Genomic DNA, 17,665 nt, shown 5'->3' on the forward strand with positions numbered 1-17,665 from the left:
TCCTTTTCTGGAAAATTGTCACGAGGTTTGGTGAGGAAAAGGGCTTGGATTGTACCAAATTTGGGGTAAAAGGTAAGAATCCCAGCCATTTTGTGAGGTATGTATGATTCTTCAGTAATCTACTTGTTTTTTTACTTTTTTATTTCGATTATTTATGGTATTTGAATAGTGTAGTTTTGCGAGTTAGGGTTTATAGTTTATGGGTTGAGAACGACAATGCAATGGTGACTTGTTGTTGTTTTTTCAATTAATTTGTGCTTATGATGTAGTATATTGCTGCTATGTGATTGATTTTGTTGAATTGTGGGTAATTGTTGTAGAAATTGTGCTAGGGTTTGATCATAAATGTTTTTGTGCGTTCAAAAATTTTATGGGTGAATGTTGCAAATTTGGTTGTTTTTGTTGTCAATTTGAAGTCGCTAACTTTAGATTATGGTCAATTTAATTTGTTTAGGCAAGCAAAAATGTTCCAAGGGAGGTTCTTGAACACAAAAGGGAGAAGGATATCTGTTCTTGAGAAAGCTGGACTGATTTTCAGGATTTTTTGTCTTATTTTTTTTTTTGTTTGGGATTTTTTGGATTTTTTGTTTGAATTTTTTTTTTATTTTTTTTTTGGAAAATCTTGCTTTGAATTTTGCCTTATTGATATGGTTTTTTTTTTGGGTGAAGAAGGATATTTTTATGGCTTTTTTTTTACTACTGTAAACTCAAATTAATAGCCACTAACGACTATAGATTTAATCAGTCATCAGAGTTTGATTGTGAGTTAGAAAGTTGAAGAGGGAAATATTCTGATTTTTTCATCCTCTTCCTCATGAATTGTTTGTATATTGATATGTATTGAAAGGATTTTAAGGAATTCTTGTTCTGTTGTTTCTTTTTTTTTTTTTTGTGGGGAAATCTTGCTCTCAATTTTGCATTACTGATATGGTTTTTTTCCATATGTTTGGAAGGATATTTTTATATTTTTTTTTTGCTGTTGTAAATTGATTTTAAAAGCCTCCAATGGCTATATTTTTTTAGAAAACAGATTAGTTTAATTTATACATTTTATTTTTATTAAATCTATAACTAATACTAAACTAATTCCCGCTGACATCATCACTATCCACGTGTCAGCTTCTTATAATAATTTCCCTCCAAAATTATTTTTGACATTATTTTTTTTAACTTTTTCAAGGTAAAGCTAATATTTGAAAATGGTTAATTAATTATACATTTTTCTAAAAGTTTTAACAATTAAATTGACTAAATAAAAAATTTCTATTTCTATTTCTATTAAGTAAAAATAATTGACGATTGGTCTCTTTCACATTTTCTTTCCTCCTACATTTTATTGGTGATTGTAGAGTTTGGATTTTTCACTCTTTATTAATTCTTCCTACTTTCAACAATGAATAAAAAATGAAGGCTAACATGTTTAAAATTTTATTAAAGCTATGAAGTTAATAAGAATATTTAACAATATTAATCCTTCATTTTAACTCAGTTAATATTACTAGAGGGACCACAATTTGCGTGCTATGTTTTACTTAAATATTAGATAAAGTGGCGCGTTTACCAAAATATTTATAGTAAATTTTTATTATTTAAACCGTGCATTGCACGGGACTAATTAACTAGTGTAATTAGTATTTAATTACCTATAGTTAACGGTGAGTTAAAGGTGAGTTAGTTGGCCGGATTTTGGGTTAAAGTACCCAAAGAGTGAAAAAAATAATTGAGTACCCGAAGAATGAAAAGGTAAGAATTGAGGGCCTGATTGTGATGTTAACTCAATATAAGTTAACTTGGTGTTCAATAAACTTTTAATTTCATTAGACATAATGTGTGGGACGTGACACCAGATTTATTGTTTTGACAGAGCTTCCTGATGACTATACATTTAAGACTACCTTTAGTTTGAATCATCTCCTTATGTTGATTGCTGTTATGCCCCTGCTCCTGTTGCTGTTTTGCTATATAGCTATTCTGTTGTACTTGTTTTGTTTTTTTTTTTTTTTTGTTGAATTAAAATTGTAATATTATAGCTTTGTATTAATGAAAATTATAAGTTTATATACTTCCTCTGTTTTTTTAGTTGACACCTTTCTATTTTCACGCTTGCCAACGCATGTTTTTAACGATTAATATCTCTAATTATCAACATTGTAAAATTATAAAAAGTGGATATTAATAAAATATACATTGAACCGATTCAAACAAGATCCCACATGAATATGTTTTATCGTATGTATAAACCACAAAAGCGAGTCAAAGCGTGTTGTGTGAATAGTGTAAAAGTCAAACAGTGTCAACTAAAAAAAACGGAGGAAGTATATCTTAGTGTTTATATATCAATTTAAATGAAAAAAATGCAAAAAAAAAAAGTTAGACCATTAAGGGCATCGATTCTAAACAGGAACCGGTACTAAAAACCCCATTTTTGCCACCGAACCATAACTAAAAATATCAGTTTTTGGCATCCCTCAAATAAGCACTGGTCCAAAATCGGTGCGCAAAGCCGGTTTTGAACCGGTGCTCATTCGCTATTTTCTAGTAGTGACTGGGAGTATCGGACGCTGTATTTTCCTTTTATTATTATTATGCGTAGGACGTTCATTACTTCATGTTACATTTACTTACCCGGTTAGCTCCCGGTGTAGTTTACCTCAATTTATTTGGGGCAGGGATTTGGTTGGAAACCCGTTCGATGCGTAATCAAATTAAATGGACATTGGTATTTGTCTAGTTAAATGTTGAATGTCTTGAATGCTTGTTTACAGGTGCAACAAGGTAAGCTGTGCGGTTGATAGGATGAAAGCATATTAGTGTGTTTGATTTTGTTATGTACTCAACTTTGCTGATTGTGTGTTTGTATGTTTGTATGTTTATTTGGTCTTGTCTTTATCTTGGCCTTACGAGTGGGGACAAGTAGAAAGAAGTTTTTCAGGTGATGAAGTATATTCATGATGAGCATGAGTGAATAGCGAAGCATGCTTAGTTCTCCTCGGAATATGTTGTGTTTTATTGCTTGTATGTTAGCTCTTCCAACATAGATAAAATTTTTTATGCTGCTTCAGAGGTAACCTGGTTAGTCAGAATTTTAGGTGAGCTAGGTGTTGATGATTTGAAACCTATGCAGCTACACTATGACAACATGTCAGTTCTATACATAGATTGTCACTTCACAAGGGAAAAGGTCCTAGAAGGGTTGCTGCAGCTTACTTATCTGCCTACTACCTCTCAATTAGCTGACATCATGACAAAGATCCTTCCTTCTGCTCAGTTTGAAGTCTTAAAGTCCAAACTTGGTATGTTTAAACCATCCCAAGTTTGGGGGGGGGGGGGGGGGACGTGTCTCAAGTTGCTACAACTGTAACAAACTAGTGCCACCTCAGCACAATTAGTTAGAGTATTTTAGTGCTCGAATTAGTTGTAATAAATACAGAGCAATATATAAGCTCCTGTATTAATATTTACATGCAATTAATTCATTTCATATTTTTCTCCTACTATCTTCTTCTTTCTTTATCTCTGTAATAAAGCTACAGTTCAAAGCCATTAATGGAGATTAATAAAGCTTCCGATATTTTTTGATTCTTTCTTCAGTTTGTAACATCTACTTTTGATTTGCATTTTTGGGTTGTAATTTTTGTGGGGTTGGTTAGTTGATCTGATTTAATTTTGGTGCGACAGCGGGGGTGGAGGTGGCGACGGTGTCGATGTCGAAGAAGAATTTGACGGTGTAAGTTTTGGCATTTTGCGGCGCTTTGAGTTGGGGTTTGAATTGGGAATTATGGTTATGGAATCTGGGTTCATTGTTGTTGAGTCGTGGGTAGGGTGGCTGTGGCTGGGGGTAAGGGCAGTAAAGAGGTGGTTGGGGGGAGAGCTGGCCGGAACGCTGGAAAGAGACGGGAAGGGGAGAGGTTGGCTGGAATCAATGGGGGGGGGGTGGGGAAGGGGATGATTGATTTTTTTTTTTTTAAGAAAAAACTAAAGATCAGGTTGTAGGTCACCTTAGCCTAATAAAATAGAACACCCTTAAAGCTTGAATTATTGTAGAATATTCAAAAGGTCGGATTAATAAAAATAGACCGCGTAAAGGTTGGATTATTATAATTAAATTTTCCTAAATATAAATACAAGTATGTATCAGATTCGTGTATACACACACCGTATGACCTTGGCAATCCTAATAGCTTCAGGACTGAGGAGGCACCGCCTTATCTTCCTATAAATACAAACCCATCTACTCCTTAGGTTTTTTTTTTATTCACAATCATCATTAGAAAAAAAAAAAGGTGGGTTAGAATTTGAATCAGAATCTCCATGGCGTGTTTTGGTGGTTTTTTTCCTTGTGATTCTTCTTTGGTTTTTGTTTCAAGCGATGAATTTGATGATGGTGATAGATCTGTTTCTCATTCCCAATCTCCAGTTTCTCGTTCTCGTTCCCGATCTCCGGTTTGTCGTTCCCGATCTCCGGTTTGTCGTTCCCTATCTCCGGGTTCTCGTTCCCGATCTCCGGTTTCAGTTTGTAGTTCCCAATCTCCAGTTTCTCGTTCTCGTTCCCGATCTCCGGTTTCAGTTAGTCGTTCCCAATCTCCGGTTAGTCGTTCCCAATCTCCGGTTAGTCGTTCCCAATCTCCAGTTTCTCGTTCTCGTTCCCGATCTCCGGTTTCAGTTTGTAGTTCCCAATCTCCGGTTAGTCGTTCCCAATCTCCGGTTAGTCGTTCCCAATCTTCCGTTTTTCCTATTAGTATTAAAGGCACAAAAGTAGACATAGTATCATTGCTATGTAGCAGGCAGCGGGATTTCCTGGTTGACGAAAAGGGTAATAAAATTAGTGTTTCTAGCCTTATGAATACGGGCAAATACATAATTATCCACTGCTTCGAGGTTCCTGTTTTATCGAACTCCTATCCTGGCGAACTTTGCTGGGCACTTAAAGCCGCGTTATCTACTCCTCTGTGGTCCAATAATTGTCAGTTGGTTGTGGCTCTCAACATAAAATCGGAATGGCAACACAAATACGAAGATAGTTATTTGTTAAATTCTTTTTTATCGGCCCTCCCCTCCTCCCTTGCTATCCCCCTATGGGACTCCGCCTCTTACCATCGCCTTTCTGAGTTGAGGCCCCGTTACTGTTCTCTGCCTGCTCTTATTTTAGATCCTAACCATATTGTTTTGGACCAAGATTGTGACGATGTCGTTCTTTATGGTGCTGAATATTTTCCCTTCACTAATGATCACCTCTCAACCTTAATAGCCACTTTCCGTGATTGGTCAACTCGAAGACCTATACCGCCCCTTGAGGATCTCTTGGGTCTTCCACTTGATCATTCCCTATCTAACCTCACTGCTACTGCCACCACTTGTGTTTCCGATCTCAAACATAAGCTTGTGGGATTGTACTTGTGCCGTTATGGCAGATTATCATACAAAATCAACACGGTTTTTAAACAATGTCAAGCAAAACACCGTGACTTGGAGATCGTTGTGGTTTACCTCAGCTTTAATGATAACCCTCTGCATTTCATGGCTTCTGCCAATGCCTTTTTAATTAATCAGGGGATAACTTCCTGGTGGGTGTTGCCGTTCGACAACTCTACCAGCCGTAGGCTGTGGAATATTTGTCTTAGGTCTGATCGTGAGAAGTTGATCATCATAGGACCTCAAGATCAATTTTTAGAAATAAATGCAGCTAGTGCTATTACCGACTTTGACCCAATCTATGATATGTATCCCTACGCTGCGGAACCCATTGCCCGGCAAGAGACTGCAAGGCTTCAAAACCTAACTTTAGAGTCTCTCTTGTTTTCTACTACACAGAAACATGAACATGGTTACCTACTTACCCAAAAAGGTGATCATATCCGTGTCGCAGAGCTTCGAGGCAAAAGGGTACTGCTTTTCATTGCCAATTTGCATCATCCAGAGCAAGACTATGTTTTCAATGTTATCAGGTATGAGACGAAAAATTGGTGCAGTTATAATAAAAAAGAATACTGTATCAAAGAATACTGTAAGGATTCTGAGATTATTCTAGTTTTCGTCCCTCTCTTTTTTTCAAATCAGCTGTTATTCAGTAAAGATTTAATGCCGTGGCTTTGGGATTCCACAATTCCATGGCTCATATGCCCTCCTGATCCTGTTCGTGAAGCACGAATATCCAAGGACACAGTTCTATATGGTTTGGACAGTGATTACTACTTATGTTTGACATTTCGAGAGGATGGCCGAATTGTTTCAAAGAATTGGCCTCAATTATTGTCAGACCATAATTGGGTTGATGATCAGCTCTACTCCGAAGTTCTTTATTTATACAATGAGAAATTAGAAGGTTTTTTTGATTAACTTGTTATCATTTGACAATTAGTTTGACGATCATGTAATGTAAGTTTTTTTTTTTTTTTTTTAAAGACGTTATATTAATATGTTTTAATTACCAGTGTTTTAATAATTGATAACTGTACAATATAATTTTGTTCTTCGTATTTTAAGTTAACATCAGACACATTATGATCTAATGCCTTTAGGGTCGTTCTAATTATTTTGGAGTTCCTGTGCAAGATAAAATTCAGCTCTCCAGAGTCTAAGCAGAGGTGGAGTGCTGATAAAATTCAGGCACCTCTTTAGTACTCTACTCGGGTTTGGGTTAAGGAGGGGCCTTTAGCTATTTCAGATGGTGTTGCTGCAGATTACTGCTTATTCTTCAATAATAATTAAGTGCCTTTAGTCATATCCAATTATCCATGGTATTAAGTGCTAGTCTTTAGGCTGATAGCTGATAGCTTTAGGCAACACTGTTTCAGGGCTAGTCTTTCCTTCTTTCTTCCATTTTGAGGATGTTCACTTATTATCTTCAATCCTGCGTTACGTAACTTAAGTTCCAAAGCTCTAACATTTTGGTGATAGCCTCTTCTGTCAAACTCGTAAAGTTCTACTGAGCTCTTGTTACATTACACTCACTAGTTTTGCTCGTAATTAACTGATTCATATTTGTTCCTTTATGTTCCTCTAAACTCGTCAGCATATTGTTATGCTAACCCCATCCCTACGTAATATTCTATTGATAACCTAAATAATTGCTTAATTGTTCTCATGTAGCCTTAGTTATGGGAACTTGGAAGTCCCACCAAATAATTAGTAAAAAATGAGCTACAACCATAATGACACGGATAGTCAGCTAGGGGGGAGCAATATAGCAGTTTTGAAGAACCAACAGTCTCATGCCACCAGCTCCTAAGAAGAAAATTAAGATCAAGATGAACATGACAGAAGAGATATTTGAAAGTTGATATAAGAAGCAAAGGTGGATCAAGTCAAGTGCCTTAGCTTACATGCTCTCTTATAGACCATAGACTTGAAACCATGTAAAGAAATCTGTAGTGAAAACCTTAATGGCGCAAAATGAAACTTACATGCTCTTAAAGACCATGGACTTGAAACTACACGGTGATCACTTGTTTTGGGCTGTAGCTCCTGAAGTGAATAAATTACTTTGTAAGTCAGTAAAACCAATCATCAAAACTAAAAAAATAAATAATACAAGTAGTAACAATGTAAAAGTTGCTAATATATTTTGGTGCTTCTACAAGAGAACAATCCCTCCTCACCCTTACTCCCAGAGTAATCACATGAACAGCCAGATCACCCCACCAACTTCCCTGCATCAGCGGGGGAATGGGCTAAGCGCCATAGCTTTTTAAAAGGAAAAAACACCGAAAAGAAGCTCAGGGAAGTAGGGAACTCTTGATATTCGAAATGTGTCATCATATATTGCATTCAGACACAAGGTTACGAGTGAAACTAATCAACAGAAGTATTGAGATATGTGTATTTCAAGCAAATACCAAGTAGTAAAGGACTAATGAACAAAGCTGATTAGCAGAAGAAATGAGATACGTCCTATTACTCTAAGCTGCGCCCTATAATACCTCCAAAAGACTAAGGCCAATCTTACTCACTCAGACTCTTCGTTCCAACTCAAAGTTCCCATACTGCCCAACCCTCGAAAATACACAATGTCGCATACTACATATTCACTTGGATACCATAGTAGAATGCAGATAGCTGCACAATTGACCTCTTGCAATCAACAACAACTATAATTGATTTCTTGATACCAACAATTATAATTGAATTTAATTTCAATCAGCAAAGCCTGAGTCTCATCTAAACAATGTACTTGTATTTCAACAATTTCATACTTCATCTAAGTTAATATGATAGGTACATACACTATTTTGATATGTCCTAAAAACCTTGTCATAGTTCCTAAAACAGTATGATGAATGAATTATCATAATTATATTCCTCAAAAGTCACATACCTACTTAAAAGTTATAACTATATCAAATAACGGTCCAAAATTTTCAAAGTCTCCTACTAATTTAAGGGTTTGAAACTATCCAACAATAACAGAATCTAATGCCTGGAATTCCAGAAATAATGAAGGGGCTAATATCTAACGGGGTAGATTCTACTTGAGCATTGATTTAGAGAGTAATAATTCATTTTATACTTATAATGGCGGCTAGCAGCTTCCACCAGGCGGCTATAATGGCGGCAACAGCTTCAATTGGGTGGAGGGATATGAAGGTGAAGGATAGAGTACATAGCATGGGAAAAGAAGATGCAGTATAGAAGAGGAATTGTTATGGGGGAAATTGTTATGCTAGGGGGGAGGTGGGTAACTATTAACCTCATTTTTTTAGGGAAATAGATTAATTACCCTAGATTTAAACTTTAAAATAATCCAGAATTATTACTCATGTAATTTTTCCCCTCCCATTACACCTATTCCAGGCAGCCCCTAAGTGTTACACTTTTCATTTCTGATCGTGTTTTTTTAAGTGTTATACTTCATTTTTTAGCAAAAAGCTACATTAAAATTTAATATCTCTCTCCTCTTATGGTCCCCACCCAAACCCACTACTACTTTTTTATTATATCTATCCTCTCACATTCGTTACTTTTCAATAAACTATTAACCTCACTGTCTTTCTTTAATACTCCAACTATCCCACTTACCTCTTATTTTATTTAAGTCAATTATATTGCCTAAAACTATGTGCCGGTCAAAGTGTAACACTTAAAAAAACACGGAAGGAGTGATAATTTGCTTTACACTTTGAATAAAATGAGAAATTGGGAGATTTTAATGAATAACATTATACAAGTAAGTTACAAAATACAGCAATTAGCCTTCAGATTCTTCAAAAGAAAACTTGTGAAATGTAAGATAACATTAGCTCAAATGAAAATAGGAAAATAAATAAAAAGCGCAAAATTGAAAAAAAGAGTAATACCCTGAAATAATAAGAGACGATTGGAAAAGGAGAGAAATTAACTGCAATTAAACACGCCATTTTCTTCTCTCTCCAAATTCTTCAGCCCTTTTTTGGCTACTTTGAAGTTTGAACTGCTTCAAGTTTTCTTCTGTTGCTTCACAATTTTTCCAGAGAATATTGATGAATTTTTTTTTTGAAAACGAGAATATTGATGAAATTTTAATGGGTAATTATCACTGGTACACTCGTGGTTTTGGCTTTTATCTTTGGTACACCTCATTAAAATTTGATTATCAGCGGTACACTCATAATTAGCAACTAATTACTACAGTAACTAAATCGTTAACTAAACGTTAGTCAAGGGATCTAAGGTCATTTTTAGTCGAAAAAGATGAAAAGACCTCAATGCCCTCCCACTTATTCTCCCTCCAACCTTTCCCTCCGACAATTCCCTCCTAATTTTTGAAAAAAAAAAAACACAATTCCCACCACACTTACACTTATAAATACATGCTCTGCTTCTTGCTTTCTCCTTGAATTTTTTTTCCCTTTCTTACTTTTCCTTTCAATCAAATCAGCAATGGCTTCCTCGTCTTCCACAAGGTCTATTTCAAGCAACGTATTTGTAAGAGGTGTGTGGGTTAAAAGGATTACCTGCAACTGTAATATATCCTCCAAGAAGTGCGGACATGAGGTTCTCAAACTCAGCAGCAAATCCAGGAAGGCCCTATTACAAGTGCAGCCTTTGTGGATTTTTCTTGTGGGTTAGTGATGAACACATAGTGAGGGATGTTGGTGGCAGACCTGGTAACATGTCAGAAGCAGCACACGTGCAACATTTAAGGGCAGAGTTCAGTGAGTTCATGAAGAAAACCGATGAATTTGCTGATTTTGTCCATATGGTTGTTAAGATTGCAATTGTTATGTATTTTGTCTTATTTGTTGTTGTTTTGAAATAGATCCAGGTTAAGAGTGGGTGTATCAGTTGCAATGGGAAATTAGTTATGTAATCTAATTCGAATTGATATAAATAAAAGTGTTTAATTTATGTTCTTTTCCTTGTTTCTGTAATTATTAGTACTCAATGGTTCTACAACATAAATAAGGTATCAAAATTAGGCAAAATGACATAAATTAGACAAAAGCCATATATTTACTGTTATAGCAAAAGAAAACAACCCAAGCATTTGATGGTTACAGCAAAGGTACTGAATGTATTTTGTTCAAAACAAGTACACATTTTCACCAAAAAAAATCCTAACCAGTTTCTGTTCAAACAACCTTAAACTTATGCATCAGTTATAGAAAAAAAAAAAACAAAAGCAAATCTGCATATATCCCTTGACTCAGCTGTAAGATTGTGACAAGTCTTGTGGCTGACTTGACAGCTGTGAACTGCTGAGCTCAGTTGCACCAGAACCTTCAGCTTGTGATTTTGATCTAGCAGCTTTTGCAGCATTTGTCTAATCTCTAACTCTTGGGTTCTTGATCACAAGTGCTTCTCCAGCCCTGAGCTCTTTCCCAGTCAACCCACCTTTGCAAGTTGCCTTGTTATGTCCAAAACATCCACAACTTGAGCATTTCACAGTCCTTGACCTTTTGCTTGGCTGGTCTTCTCCTTGTTCCCTTTTCCTATTTCTGCTAGGTCTGCCCACCCCCCTTTTCATCTTTGGTGGGTGGACATGTTGAGGGTTCTCAGCAGCAGATTCGGGCCACTGAGCAAGGTCTGGTATGGGGAATATGCAGTGACTGTAAACCTTCTTGTATGTCTGTGCAGAATACCAAGAGCTGACATACTTGTGAGGATCCACTTTTGCATGAGTCATTGCTCTAATGGCATGTCTGCAAGGTATGCCAGTTAATTTCCATGCTCCACATGAGCAAATCTTGGAATTCAGGCTTAGAGGGAACTGTGATTTCCCCTCATGAATCTCATATTCACCAGGACTTGACTGGAAAGCTCTACAAGTTGCCACGGCTTTGCTAATCTCTTTGACCAATTTTGCTATCTTGGGGCAGAGCTCATCATCACTCAAACCCATTGCAGCTTCATGTCTTGAAGCCATTTTGACCATGCACACTCTCCTGATACCTATGACAGCATTAACAGATAATTTAGGAATTTGAAATTGCAAGTGTGAAAATGAAGTATCCAGTGATCATCATTACCTTCTAGTAAAGTCAATACTGGCCTGCATCTGTCAGCTCCAAGTGTTGAGTTAAAACTCTCAACAAAGTTTGAAGTGTTGGAGTCATTGCACATATTTGGATCAAATTTGTGCTTACTCCACTTGGACTGATGGCCTAAATCTGCAAACCAGTGCATGACATCCTCACCACCTTCTTTCTGAAGTCTCTCCATAGCCTTTCTGAATGTGAATTTGTTGGTAGCATTGCAAGCTCTCCAGAATAAAATGTACATAAGTGGACCTGGGAAAGACTTCTTGTAATTCCTACTTAAGTGTCTGCAACAGTATCTTCTTTTAGCTTCTGGCCATACACTTTTCAATGCCACATCAACACCCTACAACTAGGGCTGAGCAAAAGTACCCGAAAAACCGAAAACCCGAAAAACCGATCCGTAACCGTTCCGAAAATTAGGGTACCCGATCCGATAACCATAACGGTTCGGGTACCCGTTCCGATAATTTGTTATCGGGTATGGTTATGGGTATCATTATAAAATTAACGGTTACCCGATCCGATCCGATAAGCATTTTTTTTGCTTTTTTTCCCTACTTAAATCTATTAATATAAATCTAAACTTTTACTTTACTTCATAATCACTTTATAATATCAATGATTAGTAATATTATTAATAATTTGGTCAAGATTATATGGTATTGTTGTTAATTAGTTGTAAATTATATCATAATAACTACATAATTAAGTTTAATCATAATTATTGGATATCTTATTGGGTACCCGATAACCGATCCGAAATTCCGGGTACCCGAAGTCCGGGTACCCGAACTTATCGGTTCCGGTTATGGGTATCACTTTTAGTGATTTTGGTTATCGGGTACCCGAACCGTTAGTAGTAACGGTACGGGTACCCGTCCCATGCTCACCCCTACCTACAACAACACAATTTAAAAAGTTATGCCATGTATTTGTAATTTAATATACCAATCAGAAACTGAAACAAAGTAAATATATACAAACCTTTTGCCTGTCAGAAATAATTGTCCAATATTTTCTCCCTGAATCTTTGACTATGTTGTGAATGTGCCAGAAAAAATAACTCCAAGTATCTTTGTCTTCACTACTAACAATTGAATATGCAACTGGGTAAATCTCATTGTTTGGATCCAAGGCCACAACAGACAGTCAAACTCCACCATAATTACCCTTCAAATGAGCACCATCAACTCCAATCAATGGCCTACATCCTGCAAGAAAGCCTTGGAACTGTCCAGCAAATGAGATGAATATGCTGCTGAATAAGTTGACTCTTGGAATGATTTCACTCTCATGCCATGCAACAAAAGCCTTTGATCCAGGATTGGTGTTCATTATGACTTCAGCATATCTAGGCAGATGACTGTAGGACTCATCATGTCCTCCAAATAGCTCCTGAACAACAAATCTCTTCAATCTATACAAGGTGGCTTGCTTCAAGTAAATGCCAAACCTCTGTAATAGAAGCTCATTTAGGGCCTTCCCTGGGATATCTGGGTTAGCCCTTATGTCTTCCATAACCTTAGGTGCAGCCCATCTTACTGTACAGATTGGATTGTACATCTCTAAGCCTCTACAGTTATGGACATCTGGCCATATCTTTTTGATAGCCCATGTCTTACCATCAGGGAGCCTACTAGCATGCAGCCTCCACTCACAACATTGTGCCAAGCAAGTGACAGTGTACCTCTTGTTGTTTGCAGCTACAACAGCTATTGCAAAGCCTTCCTGCACTGCATAATCTTTCAAAGTCTCTCTCAAATGGCCCTTGTCAATGAATATCATCCAAGGCCTAAGCACTATCTTCCCAAATTTTACTTCTTCATACATCTCTCCCTGCTTATAAAGCTTATCCATGTAATTATCATCATTAGAATCATCAATGAATGCTGACCAAAAGCTAGGTTCCTAGTTGTCTTTTATATGTGGAACATTGCCTAATTCAAGCAACTCATCCTCAGGGACATCACCATCTGGATATATCTCTTCATCTGAGTCTTCACCAGAATCATCACCACCAGAATCATCATCACCGGAATCATCACCACCAGAATCATCCGCAGAATCATCACCAGAACCTTCAGGACCCCCACCAGAACCACCCAAACCATATGTCACCCTCCTTCTAGCACTAGGTGCACCACTCTCCCCTATCTTAATAAGGTCCACACCCTGTTTAGGCACTCTACCTTTCTGACCAGTCCACAAACCCTTCCTAAATTGAGTTGTCTTGGGAATTTTCCTAGCAAATAGGTTAGGGTAAGTGATTATATGTGATGGTTGGCTGTTTGGACTTGATCTAGGTAGGGGGGTGTTGTGTTTAGTTGGGACTTGGGCAGGTGAAAACCTAGGACTCCTTCTCAAAGGTAACTCTTTGAAGACAGTGTGTGGTGATATTGGGGAAGGTGGTAACTTCTCACTCCCATGCCCAACTGAAACTAACTGTATAGGTGTGGCCTTACCCTTGCCCTTACCTACAGCAGAATTATCACCTTTCCCCCTACCCTTGCCCTTACCCTTTGATGTTGCACTTTTAGCCTCTGCCTTCTCAAAAGCCTTCCTACCCTTGGTATATTCCTTACTAGACATGTCCACACCACTATCCTCAACTTCATTTTGCAAATCAACTGCAGTTACAGTTGGATCATAATTAAACTCTGGAGGGAACATGTCACCTACAATGGGGTCAGTAGGAAAATCATCTAGTGATGGGTCTGTAGGCATAGCATCTACATCTTTGGTTTCCTGAAATTTCTTGACCAATCTCCTCCTAGGTTTCAGTTTGGCCAAATGTTCTTTTGAAGGTTGCTCAGGATTTGTTTCAAGCAGAGGCTGCTGAATATTTGTTTGAATCAGAAGCTGGTCAATCACAGGTTCTTCACTACTAGGTCTAATTATGTGGCTCATCACTAGTGGAGGTGACTCTGGTTCATTCACATGTGGAGGTGGAGGTGGGGGTGGGGGTGGATGTGGAGGTGATTCTGGTTCTTCCATAGGATGTGCTTGGTTAGCTTGTTCTGCCTCTACATTTCTTCTCCTAAACTCAGAGACTAAGTCATTCATGTAACTAGATCTCAATGGGTTTGTTCCAACTAAAATTTCAAAAACATTAGTAGTAGGAAATGTCCTAAACATCCTCTGTATACCCCCATCATCATCAATAGGCCAATGCTTGCCCCTATATGCATATGCAAAAATAGGGTTCACTATCACTACACCTTTCTTTTGCAGCCTATCTTCAAACTCAATGATTAAATCCATCAAATTACAAAGATCAGGATCAACTTCAATATCAATAATATGAACCTTATACCTAAATCTAAACACAACCTTGTCATCCATTCTGCAAAATTAGGTCAAAAAACCACATTTCAATACCCCAACTTTAATTCAACAACCCATGCAACAACAAATAACAAAGAATCTGACTTAGGGTTACCTATCAAACACACAACATACATATATGTACTCAAAACACACCCAAATCGAATTATTTGTGCAAAAAATTCAACAATATAACAACTACAACTAATCACAAGATTTTGCTGCATAATTTAAACCATAATTCGCAAATAATTGTACATCAACACCATAATTCAACCATTTAACCAATACATTCATACACTACCAAAACAAAGCGATATTCATAGAAAACAAAGGCTAAAATACAAACTAACCTTCAGCTTTCGACAATAAAGTGCAAATTATGCTACAATGCTCTTCAAATCGCACGTCGTTTACCGACCTCAGCATACGAAAAACAGGGGAGGAAGTGAGAGGAAGAAGATGAACGAGTTTCAGAATTTGGGAGTGATAAATATTAGGTAGTTGTGATTTGAAAGGGGGGGTTTAATGTTTCTGGGGTAGGGGGGCAAATTAGACATTTTATGTTAAGTGGGTTAAACCTAAAAATTAGGCAAATTAACGTTTAGTTAACGTTTTAGTTACTGTAGTAATTAGTTGCTAATTATGAGTGTACCGCTGATAATCATATTTTAATGAGGTGTACCAAAGATAAAAGCCAAAACCACGAGTGTACCAATGATAATTACCCAATTTTAATTCTTCATAAAAGATACTCCAACTTTACTCGGCCAAGTAATTCCAACTTTACTTGCCTGGGCCAATTTTGTAGCATTCTTACAACCTTACATATGCGATGTCAAGCCCAACCTCAATTGTATTACGAAGTTTAACATGGCTTGCACAAAAAAAGCATAGCACACCATGTTATTGTTCGTGCCGGGGTGGGGCCACCTTTACTTTGGAGAAGCGTGACAAGGCAAAGCTTGACACATAATTTGAGGATCGGCCCTAGCTAGAGTTGGCACAAGGATTGGCTTGCCCGCTTGGTAGACCTGGCAATCCTGACCCAGACTCGATGACCCGACCCGAATGACCCAACCCATGACCCGAAATTAACCCAAAAACATTGACCCGAAAATGACCCGAAACCCGAAATTGACCCGACCTGACCCATACCCGATCCAAAAATGGAGTTGACCCAATCCTGACCCGAAAATGACTCAAAGTTGACCCGGCCTGAAATTGACCCGAAGTGTTTTACCCGGATAGACCCGATCCCCGAATTGACCTGAACACAACCGATACCCGAAATGTCCCGAACTAAAATTACCTTATAATTGAACTTAAAATGTCTTGTACCAAAAATAACTCAAATTGTTCATCTTCAATTGTAGTTAAGCTCATAAATTGAATTGATAGTTTTTATTATAACAATAAACAAACTATAAACTCCGTATAAAATTATTGATTTGAGCTTGATTTACAAATGAAACAACCCGAAGATACTTGACCCGAAACTAACCCCACCCGAATTGACCCGACCCGAAATTGACCCGACCCGAACTTGACCCGATACCTGACCCGAACTTGACTCGAAACCCGAATCGACCCGACCTGAATGTTAGCTGACCCGAAATGACCCGACCCGAATGAACCATTTGCAGGTCTACCGCTTGGCATGTCCCATAACCATATGTACTTCCAATTGCATTATTTTAACCATGCATCGTTTTTATAACCTTACATACTTTATTGTTTTATTATTTATTTATTTATTATTTTATTTTTTTTTGAAGAATTACATACTTTACCTTTAATTTTATTTAAATAAAAAAATTGAATTATGCCTCATATATTCCTAATCCAACAACAACTAAATCATTGATACAAAGTTAATATGAGAATGGGGTAGAAAGTCCGTACAATGCTATTGTTGTGAAACAAAGGATGTTGTTGGTAAACTTGGCAAAATATACTCAAATAGAACTTAGACCATACCCATAGTTGGATGATCCGAAATGGACTTGGCTTAAATTGATTTGAGAGGAAATTAAGTACTTCTTTTGTTTTCTTTTTAGTAGCATACTTTAAGAATTTAAAAGATGTAAGCGGATCAATTTATCAAAAAAATTAAAATAAATAAAATAAAAATAACTGGGAAGGTAAAGTATTACTGTAGGGAATATTTCAAACCTTACCCCAAACTTGAACCCCATTGTGATCATACACTTAAGCATGGTGGCGTCCAAAGGGAAGGAAGCTAGAGCAAAAGAATCACCAACAAGTTTTAGGAACTTGTAAACTGTTCACAAGCTGAAGATTACACCCCTTAACGATCTATGAGATCGCCAACTCCAAAAGATCTTGAACCAAATAGGGTTCGGGGATGAAGGTACAAATCCAACCTAAAAGAGATTGAACCTGCCCTAATAATAGGCCTCTACTTCATTTTTCTCGTATTCATGTGCGCTTTCTGACTAACATGCAATCAACAGATTAACCCTAAACCTGTTTATCTATGTTGGTTGCATTTAATGCACAAATAAAACTATTATTGGTGATCACTTGAATTATAATCATATTAGCCTAAACAAGATTATTAATTATCTTATTAAGCGTGATTACAAGTACAAATTCCCTTTAGGCATGCATAAAAGGCGTGATCAAGCAATAACAATAATAATCATCAAGCAACATAATAACAATCATCATAATTATAATCATAATCATAATAACAATCATAATTATCATAATCATGTTAAAGCATAATATTAATAGCAAGATCCTAGGCATGATACTAACAAGATTAATAACAAACCCTAGCATGTCACTAAACAATAAAGATCAAAGCTTTAGCCCTAACATGATACTAACATGATATTGATATGATATTAGAAAGCATA

General features: G+C 36.9%; 1 protein-coding gene across 1 annotated transcript; it reads right to left on the reverse strand.

The window, feature by feature from the left end:
- Positions 1 to 10,738: 10,738 nt before the first annotated feature.
- On the reverse strand, positions 10,739 to 11,637 carry LOC145603947 (uncharacterized). Its single transcript, XM_081659914.1, has 2 exons — positions 11,445 to 11,637; positions 10,739 to 11,367 (listed from the first exon to the last, which is right to left on the reverse strand). The coding sequence occupies exons 1-2, from the start codon at positions 11,635 to 11,637 to the stop codon at positions 10,739 to 10,741; spliced, it is 822 nt and encodes a 273-aa protein (XP_081516040.1).
- Positions 11,638 to 17,665: the final 6,028 nt, after the last annotated feature.

Source organism: Chenopodium album, chromosome 22, assembly GCF_948465745.1.
Source record: "Chenopodium album chromosome 22, dcCheAlbu1.1, whole genome shotgun sequence".
NCBI lineage: Eukaryota > Viridiplantae > Streptophyta > Magnoliopsida > Caryophyllales > Amaranthaceae > Chenopodium > Chenopodium album.

Bases quoted from the DNA above. Each gene is read 5' to 3' on its own strand.
- LOC145603947 (XM_081659914.1), bottom strand. From the start codon at position 11,637: ATGGAGAGACTTCAGAAAGAAGGTGGTGAGGATGTCATGCACTGGTTT. The intron at 11,368-11,444 runs GTAATGATGATC...ATGCTGTCATAG, and splicing joins AGTATTGACTTTACTAGAAG to GTATCAGGAGAGTGTGCATG.